Genomic DNA, 17,930 nt, shown 5'->3' on the forward strand with positions numbered 1-17,930 from the left:
AACAACTTATTTTATTAATATCCGTTTATTGATTGAAGACAAATCATACACAATATACACTCAGGATGGGAGACAATGTCAAAACGGTTAATGTGTCACAATGGAGTTTGCTGATAAACGCTCGTCAGATCTCCAGCGAAGGCGACTTTGCGTGGCATAGTCGACGCTCTGTGAATACCAGCGACGTGTTTACTAGCTTCGCGCATCTTTGGCCTGTGACATGTGGCGTAGTGAATTTGGCAAGTGCAGTCTCGCCCTTGTTGCATAGTAGCATCGCATTCCGTGTTGTTAATATGCATGGGACTGGGCCTGTTTCCCGCGCCGGCAGCAAGAAACGGCGGTACATCCGGATCTCGATCAAATTCTTCGTGGAGAACAGATCGGCCATGCCCCATAGTCAGCAAATCGCAATAGGGCACGTGCATCTACAATTAAAAACAGAATAAAGAGATTGCTGTTTAAAACTCGGTTTCTATGACATTCCCGAAAAATCCGGACTTACAATACGTTCTTGAATCTAAACTAGTTTCTATTTGTTCTCTTCTTTTTTTTTTCCAGACAATTATAATCCATATCGGACACGAAAGACGGAAAACAATAAAAATAAAAAGAGCGAATGGAACAGTGTATTTATTCGAATCCCCCTCCCCCCCACCCCCCGGAGAAGGCTGTCACAGCTTTTATTGTTTTGATGCGCTTAAAATACTGAGCTCCGTTTTGGTTTCTTTTTTTTTCTTTTCTCGACCGCTTGCTGCCCCCCCCCTTATGTCTTCAATTTCTTCTTCGTCTTCGAAAATAAGGACAACAGAAACGAGTTGGTTAAACTGACGAGTGCCACAAGACTCTATTTTGAGTCTACCAAATCGTGCAAGCTCTACATAAGCACAAAGACTGGTAGTAAATAGGAGAAGGGATTTACTCTAAAACCCCATTCACAGTCATTTGCGTTTGGCGGGGGGGGGGGGGAGGAACGTGGGAGGGTAATAAATTCCCCAGCAAATATCGCGAGCGCATGCAGCTGCACTTGTGAGATGACAGAAGATGGACGTAAAAAGAAATAAAGATCGGGCAGCAACTATCTATTTTTAAAAGGCTCTCCAAACCGATCTAGTTGCAGCAAACTAAAATTCGGCGGTTCATATTTGATACGAGCAAGTGTGACATCATTTAGACGTATACATTTCATTTTTCTCGCGAAAAGATTCAAACTTTTGCGGAATCAAAAGCGGCCCACGACAAATACCATGCCATCCAGCCGATCTATAGATTACGAGTGCTGCTCTCGGTACTAATACAACTAGCAGTGTTCAAACTATAATATTTAGACTGTATGCATACACCCATACGCACTGTACATTTAGAGAGGAAGTAAAGACCTCTGTTTGATGCTTAGTGTGTGGAAAAGCAAGTTTCCGGGAATTGTTGTCGGAGACGACAGCTGTCGTAGAGACTCGTAAATAATGAGACACACCGCGTAGAAAAGACAGTCCACCCCCAGTTCCCTGGCTAACGATTCGTGACGATCGTATCCCCCCGCCCGTCCCTTAACGTAAGCAAGAACTCCCAGCGCCGTGCAATATCACGAGCAATTCACGAAAAAGAAAAGGTTAACTCACATGCAAGTTGAAAGAGCTCCAAGAACACAGACGGTAATTTTCTTTTTTCTCAATCAGAAACACTTTCAACGCAAATAGGAAAAGGCAAAAAAAAAAAAAAAAAAAAAAAAAAAAGAAAAGAAAAAGGGCTTAGATACAAACAAAAATCCTTTGCAGCTATAGAACACACTCAACGCCTCTTGTCTATCACTTGCTGGTAGGAAATCTTGTTCTCTTTGATTTGTTCTTTACATCGAAGACTGTTGGAGCTGAAAAGATATAGAAAAAGGGGGAAAAGAGATCAATAGAGAAGAAAGCAACGAATCGGAAGCTACAAAAATATAGACGGGAAAGGCAGGGCCGGCAATCACAGCAATGGCTTCGGGAGTTTCTTTTTTTTTTTTTTTTTCTTCGTCTTTGTCAATCAAAAGCGAAACGAGAGGGAAGAAAATACGATTAGATGTTGGCATTACAGGCGCACGAAGAGTGGGCGCGGCGGCTCAGTAATTGGAAAACGAGACATGGGAGAAAAGAGAGAAACCTTTGATGGGGAAAAAAGAGCCTTGATCATCTGCTGGCGTATTTTCAATTATCGGCTGAATATACAGAGACGACGAAGTCACTCATGAGCGTTATGCTTTTATCAATGCAAACATTCAAATGCCCGTCAATCGTTCCGCTTGAACTCGCCCACTTTGCCCCTTTTCCAGAACGAACACAAAACACAAAAAAAAAAAAAACTTCATTTTCAACTACACCCACCTGTTTGAATTTCTTTGAACGATTAACATTCCGCCACAATGTTTCAAATGATCCAATTCCTTACGCTAACGATTTAGAAAAAGATTGAAAACATACTTGTTGGTTGTGATGGTGCGTGACGTCAGCGATGGCTGAAGACGTCGGACTGGGAGCTTCGATCGAACGCTTTTCCATCATCATTAGAAGCGAAGCGGAAGAGAGCGGTGAAGTTTGGATGCCGATTTCTTTGCTAGAAGAGGATCCGCCGGATGACGGGCCTGCGTTGGTTGTCATCAGCAATTTAGCGGATGAAATGGCTGCGGCTTCCGCTGCCGCTCTAGTCCGACTGGCCCATTTGAATATGTGCGTGTGCAAAATGATGTAAACGGCGGCGGCTAATTCGGAGGCGACGAACGCGGCCAGCGCTGCGTAAAATGACCAACCGTAGCGGAAGGATGGAACCAACGCGGCGGAGACGAGTCCGCTACTTGCGGCTGATTGTCCTGCCGTCGTCGTCGCAATCGTGGCGGTCAATAAGCTCCTGCTGTCCGAGTACAAAGCACTTCCAGCAGCTGGTCCAGCTGCTGCTTCTCCTCCGTTATAGGAACGCTGAGATAAAGAGACGGATGGCCACCCAACCGAGTGGCGCGATGATCGCAGCGAAGGCAGGCTGAACTCCTCGTGCAGGACGGACACGAAGATGATCAATCCGCTCCCGAGAGACAAGCCTAATCATTTACAAAGACAATAAAAAAAAAAAATACGGCCATATTTTTTTAGATTGCCATGAGATGAAATTACACAATGTGGATAATATGGAGGTGGACGTGTGCGCGTCTACATGCGCAAGACTGAGGGAGTAAATGATTAGACAGGGAGAGGAGAGCAATCTCCCGATGCATAGGGGTTTACTGTCATAGAAACAAATGCTCGTGCAGTTAAGTGTCCATTCTGCACGCGTTCGCAACGAACGAGACTTGCGATAACAAAGGCGATTCATTATCATCCATGAACTATACGTTATAGCTTTAAAAGTGATGTAAACTTGATGCCTATCGTTTTTTAAAAGCCAAATTTAGATTGAGTGGAACAACAAGAAAACGTGTTTCGTTTCACGTTTCTCTTAATATGAGACGGGTGTCACGCAACTCGATCACGACGTCAAGTTGTTGTGTATTTACTCGTCGCCCGATATTACATGCAAGTCTAAACACCAGCTGAAAACTAGGGGAGGGGCTTTATTTTTATTTTATTTTATTCTATTTTATTTATTTTTATTTTTTTAACAAAAGTAGGGCAGACACGCGACGCCGGTCAAAACACAAACATGCAGCAAAATGATTCAACCATCCGCGCCGAAAATGCACATCCAAGCGGGAACTCGATCGATTTCAAACGAAACGACTTGAGCCACCATTTTTTTTTTTTTTAACTCTCTTTTGTTTTTTTTTTCTTTTTGAAATGGAACAGTTGAATTGAATCCCCCCCACCCTGGGGGGGGGGGGGGGACCCCAGAAAAATGTAGTCGAAATTTTTTTTTTTTATGGGCTTGTTTAGCCTTTTGGCGGGAGCGTTTGACGACGATGATGCAACGAGCGGAAAGAGAAGAAGAAAAAGTTGAAGAAATAAAAGGAGGAAACTAGCTGGAAATAATAATAAAAAAAAAAAAAAAAAAAGGCAACGACGTAAAACCCGAAAAAGGACGGGCGTACAACAACACATTACACACAGACATGCTATACTTGCGTTACGAGCGTCAATACAAAACGAGAAGATTTAGTTCCTACTTAAACACAAAAAAGGAATAATAAAACCGGAGGATCGAGTACACCCACGTTTTACGTTCCCTTTTTTTTTTTTAATGAGGCCGCGAGGGAGTGGCCGACAAAAGATTTCCTACCCTGAAGATTAGGATTTTTTTTTTCTTTCATGAACATTTCCCCTATTTCTAAGCTACGCTATCTTTAGACACATTACAAAAAGGATATTTTTTTTTTGCTTTCTGTTGTTGAACGAACGTTCGCATTGCCGTGCGCAATCGTCACGTGAACGAGTTTAAATATTAAAACTTAGATTTAGCACATGCGTTGCATAACGCACAACGGCGGATTGCAATTGATTGTGGCATTGACACACACGCGCTGTTCCTTTTATTTGTGTCGCGCATTTCTCTTGTGTTTGCTTTTTTATTCAATTAGAGTGCAACAACCCACGGCTGTTTCTATATAAGAAGGAACAAAGATCAAGGACAAACTAACGCTGCGTGAGCAAAATGAAATTTCTTTCGTAACTCACAACGTCGTCATCGCCCACCGTCTGTAAGCAACTTAATGGAGAATGATAGGACAGCACCATGGCGCTACGTAACTGCTCTGCAAAGGGTGACGTTAAAAGAAAAAGTCTGATGACATCAGAAAAATGGAAATCCTCTGCGGAAAATGTTGGTTTCATACTGAACGCGTCGTGCCCTTCTCGTTTATAACGCAATCTCTAAATGAATAATTGTTATTGATGAAACAGCAACAACCTGCCCTGTGCGCACCCCTTTTTATCGATGGATCGGATTGGCCTGGTTTGTATTTTTTTTTTTTTTTTCAAATATTTGTGACGGCGGATTTGAATCGATACATATTTCGTGCGATTGGGGAAGAGGTTTGGATTTTCTTAAGATTAATTATCGTACCTGCTAAAATGTGTAATGAGCTGCAAATCAGAGTTCGATCGGGACCGGTACAACGTCCTCCAATGGCGATGATGACAGCCACCAATCCAATGAAAGTGCCCAGCATAAAACAAGGTGTAGCGTACCTAATTTCAGGAGGAAAGATAAGACAAAAAAAAAAATAAATTCGATTAGCGAAAGGAGATTGTACAGGTCCCTGTCGGTCCATCCATCGGGTCCAATAGCTAATTAAAGCCATCGTCTTAGTTAAACAGATGTACGATGCATGGAACAATGTGAAATGAGGCCGAAAACGTGTGCCGTTAGCAGAATCCCTAAAATTATAAGCCAACTATTGTTAATTGAGTCTCTCCTGTACGTCCACTGGCAATGGGACGGACATGTGCAACCGCAACGCGTGTTTGACTAAATGAAGGTGGAGAAAGGAAAGAAGGAAATCGATTGTGATATTTATTAAGGTGACGCAAGCTTTCGGTTATCAGCCTTTGCCCGTTGGATTACCAATGCACTGTTATCAACCTTGGATATTTTAGCTGTAATTAGCACGACATCCTTAATGACCAACGGCTGTTTCATTCACGCGTGACACACAAGAGATGAATTCAAAATTGCAGAAATATTCATTTCGTATTTATATCTATCTATATATATATACAATGTCCGCGTTCCAATTACCTGAGTTTGTTGAGGAAATCAGGTGTGTATTCAACGTTCCTCCATAAGCGGAAGCTGAGGCCAGTCAATGGCCGCCAGTTGATGTATTCGAGCGGAGCGCACGGCAAATTCGGCAACACTGCAAAATCATACAAAAAAAAAAAATTACAATCAAGGTTTACTTTACGCCCATCCAATTAATTTACTACATAAGAGTATGCAACGTGTGTTTCAGTTCTTTTGGTAGATAGCAAACGATGACTTTTTGCATCTAGACGCAAAGAAAAGGCTTTCCGCACGGCCGCATTCATCTTCAATTAGACATCGCATTCGACAATGTAAAATTGAAAGGGAGGCAAAAAAAAAAAAAAAAAGACAGCAAGAAATGCACGTCTATGTCTAACCACGAACACGACTCTCATCTTCACTTGGTATAATTTACAAAGCAGCCAAAAATTGCCTTCATCTTTTATGCGTCAAAATTGGTATTCTACTGAAGGCGGCCGGTTTCGTGTATGCTTCGTAAAACAGACAGCAGGACAATGTTACGTGTACGTTCGAAATGTTATCTTTGATTTTCCTAGTGCCAACACATCTACCGCCCCCACGTCAAAGAGCCTCGATGTTCTTGTTTTACTTGTTTGAATAACTTTTGTAGTCAACCTACGGACTGCATGAAAAAAGAAAAATCACATCAAAAGACGAACGCGTTGCGCAGTTTGAATTTCAAAATCTTCACGTTCGTGAAAAAAAGGTAAAAAAAAATCTTTCGGACTGAGGAAAAAGAAAGCGTGGGATTTTCACAAACTAATCCACGTAAAACGACGTGTATTAACGAACGCACGGTTGAGTTGAATGAAACTCGACTGTATATACGTCATTTGCTAACTTATAGTTTCTATGTGCTGTCCTTCTACTTTCTCACTGCTCAAGTTGGGGGGAGAATGTTGTAGCGGACACATACCACTCGATCATGTAGTTTGGACATGTGTATACATAAGACGGCTGTACGTGATACATAAAAAAGGGCGGTAACCTACTAGCCGAGCTACACACTTTCCCCCTTTTTTTTTTCTGGAGGGGGGTTGGTCACAATGACGGTCAAATATTAACATCTGTATATACTAAACTATATATATAGTGGTTGGGTTCCCCATTTTTTCCTCACTCTCTTTTACGTCTTTTTCTTTTAACGCGTCTTTACAACTGGCTGTCGTCCCTATCTCATCCATCATCGTCTTCGTAAGTTACGTCCTGAAATTCGCGGATGCAACTGTAAAAAAAAAAAAAAAAAAAAGAAATCCGATACATAAAAAAAAAAGTATTGTTGCTGAAACCCCACGTGCTATTGTGCGATGTGCGTGTTAAGTAGACAGTAAAACCCTTTTTTATGTGGCCGCTGCGAGAAGCAAGACAAGGCATTTGCGGTAGCCAAAACACACAGACACACACACACACACAAAAAAGGACAGACGGATAAACAATCGTATATAAGTATATAAACATCATTTTTATATAGAGCTTGTTTTTTGTGTGCTGTATATTGCGATTGTGGCGTCGCTGGTGCGATAGTAAAAACGAAAAAAAAAACGCACGCGCCAATAAAAACACGGAAATTAAAACGAGCCAATAAAAAGATGAAAAACGAGAAATGAAGATGGTGTTTGTGTGTGTGTGTGTAAATATACAGCGATATATACACACACACACACACACAACAGGGCGCATATAAAACAAGCGGCACTATAACGCTGTATATGATGAAGCCTTCAAACCAAACACCTCGAGGCTATCTTTGCGCATACACATCAGCTAGACTGTTGAGCTATGTTTCCACCGGGGAACGAAACCCAATCACCTTTTTATTTATTCGTATTTCTGCCCCCCTCCCCCCCTTAAAGCATATTTTTTTTTTCTCCTCCCAAAATTCTCAAATCAGATGGTATAAAGCGCACCACAAAACATACAAACACACAAAGGGGAGGTACGGGTGGAATGATCAAAGCTGTGCTGGCTGACGAACGATAACGACCTTTCTCACCGAATTCAATCAGCGCGCACACACCACATCCGAATTGCAGCAACGATTTGCTCATGAATGAGTTTCTCTCCCCCACAAGGTGAAATAAATAAAAAAAAAAAAGAAAGAAAAAACATTCATGTATACAGAGAAACGCCATCAGCATACACATACACACACACACACGGACAGATTGACGTCTCACATACTCACGAACGCAGTCCATTGCTACAGTGACAGCTGCATTTGCAAACGAGTTAAAACATGGCTAGCACGTCTGCCAGTGTTTGAAAATGAAATCCGAAACGAATGAATTGATGAACGACGTAACGAACGTAACGCAACGACATTTCGAGTTGTTATTAGTACGAACGCTTGTCAGTTGAAAAACAAAGACTTGTGCGGCAAGACACACACACACACACACCGCACAATGTCATGTGTGTGTGTGTGTGTCTTTATTGGGTATGAGAAGAAAATGCTATTCGCCCAGCTGCTGCTGATGCGTCTTCTTGGGAGTGGGGAGGGGGGATAAAAAAAAAAAAACTTTCCGTCGAGTGCTAATTAAATTCCCGGTGAACGACACGACTGATCGTGGCAGCCGCCCTTTTCTCTTTCAATCTTATACATATAAAGAAAATCGCTTTTCGTCTGCCTATGTTACAAAGGAAATCCGTTAGGGCAAGCATTTCTTTGCTCTCTCTCTCTCTCTCTCTCTCTCTCTCTCTCTCTCTCTCTCTCTCCTTTTTTTTAATATTTTGAAATGTAATTTTCTTTAAATACTGTATGGGGAAAAAGCGTGATGGCTCCTTCCACTTAACCCGCCCCAGCCGCTAACTCTCGTTGTTGCTCTTCTTGCCATTTTCTCGTATAAATTTTGGACCGCCCCCTCACGCACATTTGCTCTCCCGCTTGTTTTGGCCACGCTGCCGAGCTATGTTGTAAAGTGCCAAAGGCCCTGCTCCCCCTCATCATCGTCGATTACACACACACAAAAAGAAAAGGAAAAGAGGGGGAGGGGGAGCAAAAAGACATTTGCCATCAACGTCTCGGCTACTAGAATGATGATTGATCTATATTAAAGAAACATAAATGGACGTTTTTTTATTATTGTTTGAAGCGAAGAAGCTACTCTGTTAAACGATGGGCATCTTGTTATAACGTCGCTCAATAAAATATGCGGAAAGCAATTTTGACATTTCGAAAGAAAGTGCGTATACGTATACGCACGATTTTACAATATGTTGTATTCAAGTTGCTATGGTTGCGCATTCAAAAAATTGTTGTGAAATATATCACCGTTTCGGGAGGGTTGGCGTGCCAACAGCTGTCAGCGACAGTTTCAAAATGGATATACACACGCACACGTGATAATATAGCAGCCAATAAGATTTGCTACTGAATTTCGTGCGTGACGTTTGGATGAAACGATATACATACACATAAACACATACACACACACACACACAAAACAAAAACAACTGACGACAGCTTCGTTTGATTTACGCCTTCGACTCAGTTGCTGTTTATTTCCCTTTTTATATATCCGTTGACAACCTCGAACAAAATTGTGCATGCATTACGCACAATCCTTAGTTTCGCAAGTTTATTATTAGCTTTTCAAAGTTCACTGATCTTTTCACCTGGTGCCTCTTTGAATGTAGGCAATCAATTCTATTGCTGTTTTAATTACAGGCTGCGCAAAATGAACGTAATGACGGTGATGCAGCCGAAGATTCAAACGGCATTCTCAAGTTTATTATGAGAGTACTCAAAAAGCGCGACGGATGCCAACGTCAGACATCTGTACACCTACGCGAGCATTTGAATCTTTACCCTAGCAACACCTTGTCAACGCTTTTCGCTTTCCACAAAGTAGTGTACCGATAACCTCTAGTGCTACTATGTTAATTGACTAATCCAAGCGAATCAACGTTAAAACTCCCCCGCAAAAAAAAAAAAGAAAAGAAAAGCGAACGACAGTAAAGAAAAAAATAAATAAATAAAATGAAACAAATGAATAAATTGCGCGGGTGATTCAATTTCGTGATCGACGCATCATTGAGTACTCTCCTATTCGATACAGCGTAAAAAAAAAAAAATTTATAATACGGGCCATAAATGTTATTAGTGTCTGGTTAACTGTCTGGCCATGATGGAAGACATGGCAAAGACAACCTGCTGGATATATAATTTATAGTACAGTACGGTTATCAACAGCAGCGGCTCTTGTTATATATACGTATCTCTTCTATACACATAGCTGACCAGGCATAAATAACTAAAAAATAAAAGAAAAGAAATGTATATATGACAGTAGGAAAAAAAAAAAAAAAAAAAAGATTCATTATCTGCTTGCTATTCTATAGAGGGTGGGGCGATATATGGGAAAAGAAATATGGGAGTCTTGTTCTATTGCATGCATTCTTCGGATGCGTATGCGGAATGACTCGTCCACCACCGAACGCAAAAAAAAAAGGGGAGGAAAAGAAAAAAAAAAAATAAAATTCTGTGGGGTGGGTTGGGACAAAAGAATTATTTGAGCAAAAAGATGAACGCATGACGTGCACGTCGAATCTATGGATAAGTGTATTGGCAACGAGCCAAAAGCAAAAGAAACATCGGGACTATTGAAGCGGGAAAAGGCATTTTCGAATGAAAAAAAGAAAATGGAATACAAGAAAAACAAAACAATTGAGATGTTTCCCTGTGCGAAGATTTCGCGAAGCAAATGAAACATTTCAATTATTTTAATTATTCATCTTTCAGGATTTTAATGGGATTGCGCCCCCTTGTGAAAGCCAGACGACGCATGTAAATTTGCACTGCCGCTGCAGCAAGGACTTCAGCCACGTCAGACAAAAACATCTAACAAGAAGGACGCACAACGACATTGCGAAGGAGGGTGAAGTTAAGGCGGATAGTTTATCCCGTGATGTACACTTAAAATATATATATATATCCGCAATAATGTACATAAAGATTCGATAGAGTGTGGGGGGGGGGGAGGCGGGGAGGCGCAACTGTCGTCGCCATCGGGTCCGTTATTATTACATGTGTGGCAACATCATCATCATCCGTATCGATTTAACCTTAACCCCAGAACGTTCTACCGCACTTCTGTTTTATTTCGAGCCCATTATCTGCAGCCAACCCTCCCCCTCCCCCCCAAAAAAGAAAACGATCACTTGAAAAAAATCAGTTAACAAAATTCGTAATTTGTGCATCAATCCACTCGACGTTCGTTTGCATTACCTCATTTTTTTTTTTTTTTTTTAATACTTGATTGTTCTCATCCCCTCTCTTCTTTTAATATATTTTGTACATTAGGCAAACAAGGCTTTGGCAATGTCACAAGAGGCCGTCTCCTCAACACTTTGTTTTTTTTAAAGCAGCACGCACGACTAAACGTTTCGATCCCGAAGAGTACACTTTGTGTCTCAGCAGGTGGTTGTGTATTTTAATGGTTTTCTTAATATGCGCGCATAAACTCTTAAAAACATGCCTTCAACGTCGTGGAGCAAAAAAAAAAAGGGGGGGGGGGGAACACAAACGTGTTTTTTTTTTTTTTACTAATAAAGCACGAGAAAAAAAACAAAAAACAAAACATAACACGATCGATAAAGCAAAGAGAAGCAACACAAAACAGCGTGTTGTTACGCTTGATTATTTCGGTGTTACGCCGATGCTTCGGGTTTCTTCCCCCCCCCTCTCCTATTGTATACGTATCGTAACGTAAAAAAAAACAACAACAATACGTGTGCTGGGTATCTAACTTGTAACGTGTACGTAGAGCGTACACGCACGTTATAATGGGCTCATCGCATAGAACATCCCAACTTTGGCCGAAATTTCTTTTGTTGTTGCGAAAATGCAATTTCTTATTATTTTTTTTTTTTTATGTTGGCGCATTTACGTGTACGAATATTTAAGCTAGATGCTTTGTATAGCGCTGTTTTAAATATAATGAGGCGAAGGTACGCTTAGGGCGGAAATGCCGGAACAAGCTTTCGCAGGGCAAATGTATATAATAGGACGTAATGAAGCGGAACAAATCAATGCCAACGATAGAATTCCAATCACTGGTTGTCGTACACACACAGATGATTAACGTTAATTTGATTCAATATCTACATATAAGCTATTGATTTTTTCATTTTTGGCTTTTTTTTTTTTTTTTAACTTATTATTATTGAATCAAATTAATTAGGATATATGCTTGTTACGAGAGGGGATCTGGAAAAACTTTGATCATAAAAGAAAAAAAAGGAAATGGCTGTCAGAAATATCTCATTTAAAAGAAGAAAAGAAATGACAGTGAGATCGACTGTCTAACGTAATAATAGCTCACGCTCCGCAGGAGAGGAAAGCAACTTTGAGTTGCACACAAAAAGAGGATTTTTATAATATCTGCATTATTTTTTATTTTATTTTTTTTTTTTTTTTGAAAAAAGGGGAAAGAGGCAAATGAGGAGGGTAAGAACAGTCAACAAAAAGACTGACAAAAAGGGAAATATTTGATGAGTATTAAGATTGTCTCCTATATATCCCTGACGACTTTTGATGCTTTTTTGTTTGTTGAGTATTTCTTTTCTCTCTTAAATTTAATATTTTAATTCATATTATTCTGCTAGGATGACTTCTAAGAAGCCAATCCTATCGTCGACGCCTCCCTGTACTGATACGCTATTTATTGTGATTTATTTATTTATTTTTTTTTTTCAAGCAGCAGACTCCATTGTTTATTAAACAAGCTGGGGTCACCGAACACATCCTTTTAATTCCCTTTAAAGTTTCTAATAATTTAGTTTTGATTTTCTTTTCTTTTTTTTTATGTATTCAACTCGTCAATGCGACCCTTGTTTTATTTAAATGCCGAAAAATCTCGTGAAAGTAATCGATATATTTAGGAGTTGACACAGTAGATCAAGCCATCGATCTACATCAATTAATATCGTTGGCTATACCCCCAGCTGCAGTTCCATTTTATTGCATTATCTCTACACATATATGTATGGCATCATTCCCTTTTTTTCCCTATCTGTTTTCGGTGCATTCTTTTCATGTCCGTCGTTTTCTTAATGCAATTGAGCGAACCGACCCAAGAAAAAAGAAGGGCGGATGCCATTAACCGAGCCCCCCCCCCCCCCCTTTTCTTCCCAAAAATAAAAATAAAAACAAATGAGATGGATGTGTCCAAAGGGAGGCTAGATCTTTCCTGTTCTTTCATTTCATATCGTCGAGAAAATACGTCACACCCACACAAAGCCTTGCTGTATATTATTCAAATGTCTACTACCGGCCATTCGGTTTGTTTTGCGTCATCGATCCGAGTAACCGTACACGAGCACAAAATCAGGAAGAAATTCAGACAATTTCGTTTGAATAAATCCCTGAACGAAAAAAAAAAAAAAAATCGATTGTCCATTACAACTTGGAAAGATGCCAGGGTCAATATCTCGGGGGGAGGGGGGGGGGAGGATCGCAAAGAGGCAACAGAGTACCATCCGTACGATGGATATGTCCATCTGTGTATAGAACCTATTTCTCTATATACATCCATCTCGATCTATAGACTGCCGTTATTCACGTAGGAGCTGGCCAGAATGTAACGTCATTTCTACACCTACATTCCAATTCTAATAATAAAATAAAGACGAGGAAAGAGGAAAAAAAAAAAAAAAAAAAAGGATATAGTTAATCCTGCCACAGGGATAGACTGGCGCTCTGATGTGTATAGTGTTTATACACGTCGCTATATCCTTGAAGATCCAACAGGAATGGACATCCGCAAGAAAAAAAGCTTATAGACGTTGCACTAGATTTATATATAGGTTACTACAGAATTGATTTATCCTTTTATTTTTTATTTTTTTTTCTAATTCTGAAAAAAAAAAAAAAGAAAATAAATAAAATAAATCGCGCCAACTTCCGCCCACTATTTTCTGTTAAAACAAGGCGGGGATAGAAAAACAAAAAAACCCGATTTCCTGTACCTTTGTGTGTGTGTGTGTGTGTGTGTGTAGTCAGCATTTGGTGTAAATCGGAAAATAAACGAGTTGTCTGCGTGTGGACAAGACAGCCGATTAGGTTGCGTGTTACACGACGGCCAGCAAAGTCGCAATGGATTTATGTCTTTCCATTTTATTTCCTCTTTGCCAGTAAAGCCCAACGACCGCCGGCCTTCAACATCGACGTGGCAAGTCGGGAGGAAAAAAAAAAAAAAAAGGAACGACTGCGGCAAATACAAAAACAAAAGACGAGCGCACATTTTCCATTTCTCTCTAAAACAGAGACAAATAAATGAAGATGAAATGAACTCCATTTTGTTTGTCCCTTTCCTTTTCTTATTCGCTATATCAGGCCGGGAAATAATTTCAAAAATTGTGTCTTTCTTTCTTCCTTTTGTTTTTTTTTTTTTTTTTTTTTGCGCAGCGCAAACAACAATAAAATGAACTGTTGTGTGTAGAGAAAAGACGATATAAAAAAGAAAAAAGAGAGAGCGAGAGAGAAAAAAAAAATGTGGGGGGGGGCACGAGCGTTATTGATCTACTGCTATCCACAACGGAAATAGTGGAGGAAGGAGGCGCGTTTCTTGTGTGTGTGTGTGTGCGCGCAAAGCCTATCTCACATGCATCATAACATCGGAAATCTATCTTTCAATTATTTTTCTCTCTCTCTTTTTTTTTTTTTTTTCTTTTGCAACCATTCATTTTTGAACAAAAAACAACGATCCCCCCCCCCCCCCCCTTTTTTTTTTCTTCTTCTTTTCGTTTTTTTTTTTTTTTTTTTGTTTCAACCCTTTGTAAATAAACGCGCATTCACACAACGCACCGGAAACAAACCAATCGCCATTCAAAACACGTTGGCATAAAAAAAAAAATAAATAAATAAATAAATATGTCCAGTTGCGCAAGACATTGAGAAAAAAAAATAAATAAAGCGGACTTGCAACGACGATGCGAGATGAATAAAAGAAAAAAAAAATGTTTGACTTACCGACACTGGAGGGCAGTTCCCCCTTGAGGACTGGACAGGCACGAAAGAGTCCGACGTGGAAGACGACAATCAACGCGCGCCTCATGTGCTGCTGGCCGTCGGCGCCAACTTCTTCATCGTCTTCGTCTTGTTCTTCTTGACGCAACATGACCACTTCATCATCCATCGGCTGCCGGCCTTCGTCTTGAGCGTAATAGTCATCGTCATCGTCGTAATCGAATTCATCGTCGTCTTCGACGACGGGTGGCCGCGTCAGCGCTACCGTCGTCGCTGGCCGGCTCGTTCCAGCTGATAACGACGGGCTGACCGTCGCGTTCTCCATCGCGTGGCCAGACGGACGCTCCCAGTTCGATTTGGCCGCCAGGTCTGGACGACTGGTGGCGAAACCTGCGGCCGTTGCTTTCGTCGTGAGGGACGATGAAGATCTCGATTGAGTCGATGTTTTGGAACGGCTGGGAATCAAACTGCCGTAACCCGTTCCAAACAAGAGCGGCCAGTCTTGAGTGGGCGGCAAGTCGATGGGTTCCCACGTATCCACCCAGTTGGTGGTGCCGGCCAGAGCGGCCAGGGAACAGCCGAAAGCCGCCAGTCCGGCCACCAGGGCCAGGAAGGAGACGCATTTGTTGCCGTGAAGTCCTTCGTGATTGGACGCGTCTGTTGCTTGACGACCACCTGATTCCGAATCTTCTTTAGACGGACCGTCCGTCGTGCTCGTCCTGAACGATGCGTCGTTCGTCCTCGCGGACAGATCGGCTCCCGTCTCGATCGGAATGTCGGTCCGGGCAACATAATCCGAACTATAAAAACTGGGCAGGTCGTACAATCCGGGCTCGTGATTTGCCCGCGTTCTCTTCGTTTTATTAGCGTCGGCCACCTGCTGTTGCAGGCCGCTAGGCACCTGTTAAAAACAAAACAAAAAATTGAGTCGGCTCATTTTCAATTGTTGCGTGTTCGTAAACAATTAGGCTCTTCAGCGCAATTCAAACCCCCAAACTTGTTTTCAATTAATCAGAAAAGCTCAAAGTTTTCGTCTATTCTGCGGCCTTTGTTATTGTCCCTACAAGAGTTTCGCCTGCAAAAATGTGAAAACTCAATTTGGACTCGATTTCCCTTAGGATGTGCGGGTAAACGGTTTTGAATCACGAACGATTAAAGCGGACGCCGAAGCGCTTTTCGATTTGCCGCACGCGATAGTTTTTGTTGTGAGTTTGCATTTTTCAATCAAACGTTAAAAGCCTCCTAAAATTGAGGCAAGTTTGAAGCTACACCGTTTGCCACTTTGTCCTCTGATATTTAACTTGTTATTTTTTTAACTGCTCCAACTTGAGCATTAAAAAACAAAACATTATGGCCCGGCGTTAGCGTAGCAACGTCAAAGGTGATCATACAACGGTGGGGCTTGGTGTACCGTCTACCGTGCAAGTAGAGATTAGCATGTAGGCGAACAGCTACGAATATGAAAATTGGCTTGTCATGCATCTTTTGTACTTCACTTTTCGAGTTTGAACACACACAAATTTTGCCTGTAATTATCAATGGGCTTTTTTTTTTGTTCATTCACACCTACGATTGCGACCTTTCCTGACATCATAACACTCTGATTTCAAAAGCAAATATGTTTTACCGCCATATTGTTGACGTTGTTGTGCATTGCTGATGATGTGCCTTTCTTTTTTTTTTTTTTTTTGAAGAAAATTTCTAAACTACGTAATACGTCTACGTAGGAAAGACTTCTTCGCCTAACCAACACGACTTTTTAAAAGATACACTTTTCCTTTTTTATTTTCTTTTTTTTTTTTTTTTTGATCTTGTTGCTGCGCGTTGAACTGCAGGCGATAACACCACTGGATCACTTTTTGTTGAGGCGATCCTCTTGAGTCGTCGAGACACGCACGAAAAATGTAAAAAAAAAAATAAAATAAAATAAAGAAAAAGAAGTAACTTCTGCTGTTGACTTGCCCTTCGGGAGATGAACATGTAGGGCAAAAAAAAAAAAACAAGAACAAAATGCACGCGTGTTAAGGTTTCGTTGACAGTTGAGCAAAAATGAACAGCCAACACGTTGAACGTAGACAGGCAAACATTTGAAAATTGGCGCGATGTTTCGCAAAAAAAGCGGACAGTGTGTGTCGAACAAAATTACGAATGAAACTTGGTGTGGATAATGTCAGAAGCCGATTGGGTGAGGAGCAAACGAACGGAGAGATCCGGTTGCGCGGAAGAAAAGCCAAAGCGACTGAACGCCTTGGCGGACGACAGTCTAGTGATCCCCGTGCGGATGGCCTCACATCAGTAAAAAAAAAAAAAAAAAAAAAAAGAGGGGGGGGGGGGTAAAGAAAGCGGATGGGTGGAGAGGAAAAAGAAATGTCGACTGGGGTTCGGTGTGAATGCGCGCGTTGCAACTTTGGATCCGCCAATCGACTCCGCATCCAAACACAAATACAAATCCAAGGATACAAAAAGAATTGCAATTATGTTCTCCTCGCTCGTCGGTAACATAAAATATTTCCACGTGGAACTTTAGAATTTGCGAAAGAAAAACGTGAATATTCATGTGGCCGATTTTCAAAAGTCCAAATCGGCACGTGAATTATACAAAATGATTAATTTACACGGAAGATATCGGACCCTTGATTTCCTCTTCCATTCTTTTTTTTTCTTCCTTCCCCAAAGTGAGTATTGATTTCTATATAGCTCGCATCTATCTCCAGCTTCGTTGATACCATACGGGAGTAAGAAGGGGGGGGGGGGGGGGTAGGCAATAATGGCGTACATGTGTGTGTGCACATGTCTTCCACTATTTTCAGTGCCATTATTCCTCTTTTATATTTTTCTTAAAAAAAAAAAAAAAAGAAAGAATGAGAGAGAGAGAAGGTGACAACCATCAAAAGCGGATGTCTCATTTCCGGTTTCTTTTTTTTTTTTTCTCTACAAACTGTGGGGGGGAACGTGAAAAAGAAAAAGTTTCACGATTTCGCGCGCAATCGACTTCCTTTTTTTTTTTCTTTTCCATTTGGAAACGGCAATCTTTTTCTCCGTCTTCTACGTACTGAGTTTATATATATGATCAAAAGGTCTGCCATCATTGACTTGTACAGTCGCCCTGTGTCAACGGCGGGATACTTGATGCTGGCCAAAGGCCGCAAAAAGAAGAGGCAAAATGGTGTCGATTCACACATCGATTTTGTTGTTGAAAAAAAAAAAAAAAAAAAAAAAAGGAGAAAGAAAATGTTTATTT

The 17,930-nt window shown here is 41.0% G+C and overlaps 1 protein-coding gene across 1 annotated transcript; it reads right to left on the reverse strand.

Moving 5' to 3' along the window:
• Window positions 1–8: 8 nt before the first annotated feature.
• Window positions 9–16,940, reverse strand: LOC130692248 (uncharacterized). The gene is made up of 6 exons (XM_057515323.2): window positions 16,317–16,940; window positions 14,693–15,590; window positions 5,695–5,812; window positions 5,020–5,144; window positions 2,454–3,064; window positions 9–425 (listed from the first exon to the last, which is right to left on the reverse strand). The coding sequence occupies exons 1-6, from the start codon at window positions 16,341–16,343 to the stop codon at window positions 96–98; spliced, it is 2,109 nt and encodes a 702-aa protein (XP_057371306.1). The 5' UTR covers window positions 16,344–16,940; the 3' UTR covers window positions 9–95.
• Between the last annotated feature and the right edge of the window lie 990 nt (window positions 16,941–17,930).

This window comes from Daphnia carinata, chromosome 1 (assembly GCF_022539665.2).
Source record: "Daphnia carinata strain CSIRO-1 chromosome 1, CSIRO_AGI_Dcar_HiC_V3, whole genome shotgun sequence".
NCBI lineage: Eukaryota > Metazoa > Arthropoda > Branchiopoda > Diplostraca > Daphniidae > Daphnia > Daphnia carinata.

Coding starts and splice junctions, on each gene's coding strand:
- LOC130692248 (XM_057515323.2), bottom strand. CDS start 16,343: ATGCACAACAACGTCAACAATATGGCG. Junction 5,813..14,692: donor GGAACTGCCCTCCAGTGTCG/GTAAGTCAAACA, acceptor ATGATTTTGCAG/TGTTGCCGAATTTGCCGTGC. Junction 3,065..5,019: donor CTCATTACACATTTTAGCAG/GTACGATAATTA, acceptor GTAAATGATTAG/GCTTGTCTCTCGGGAGCGGA.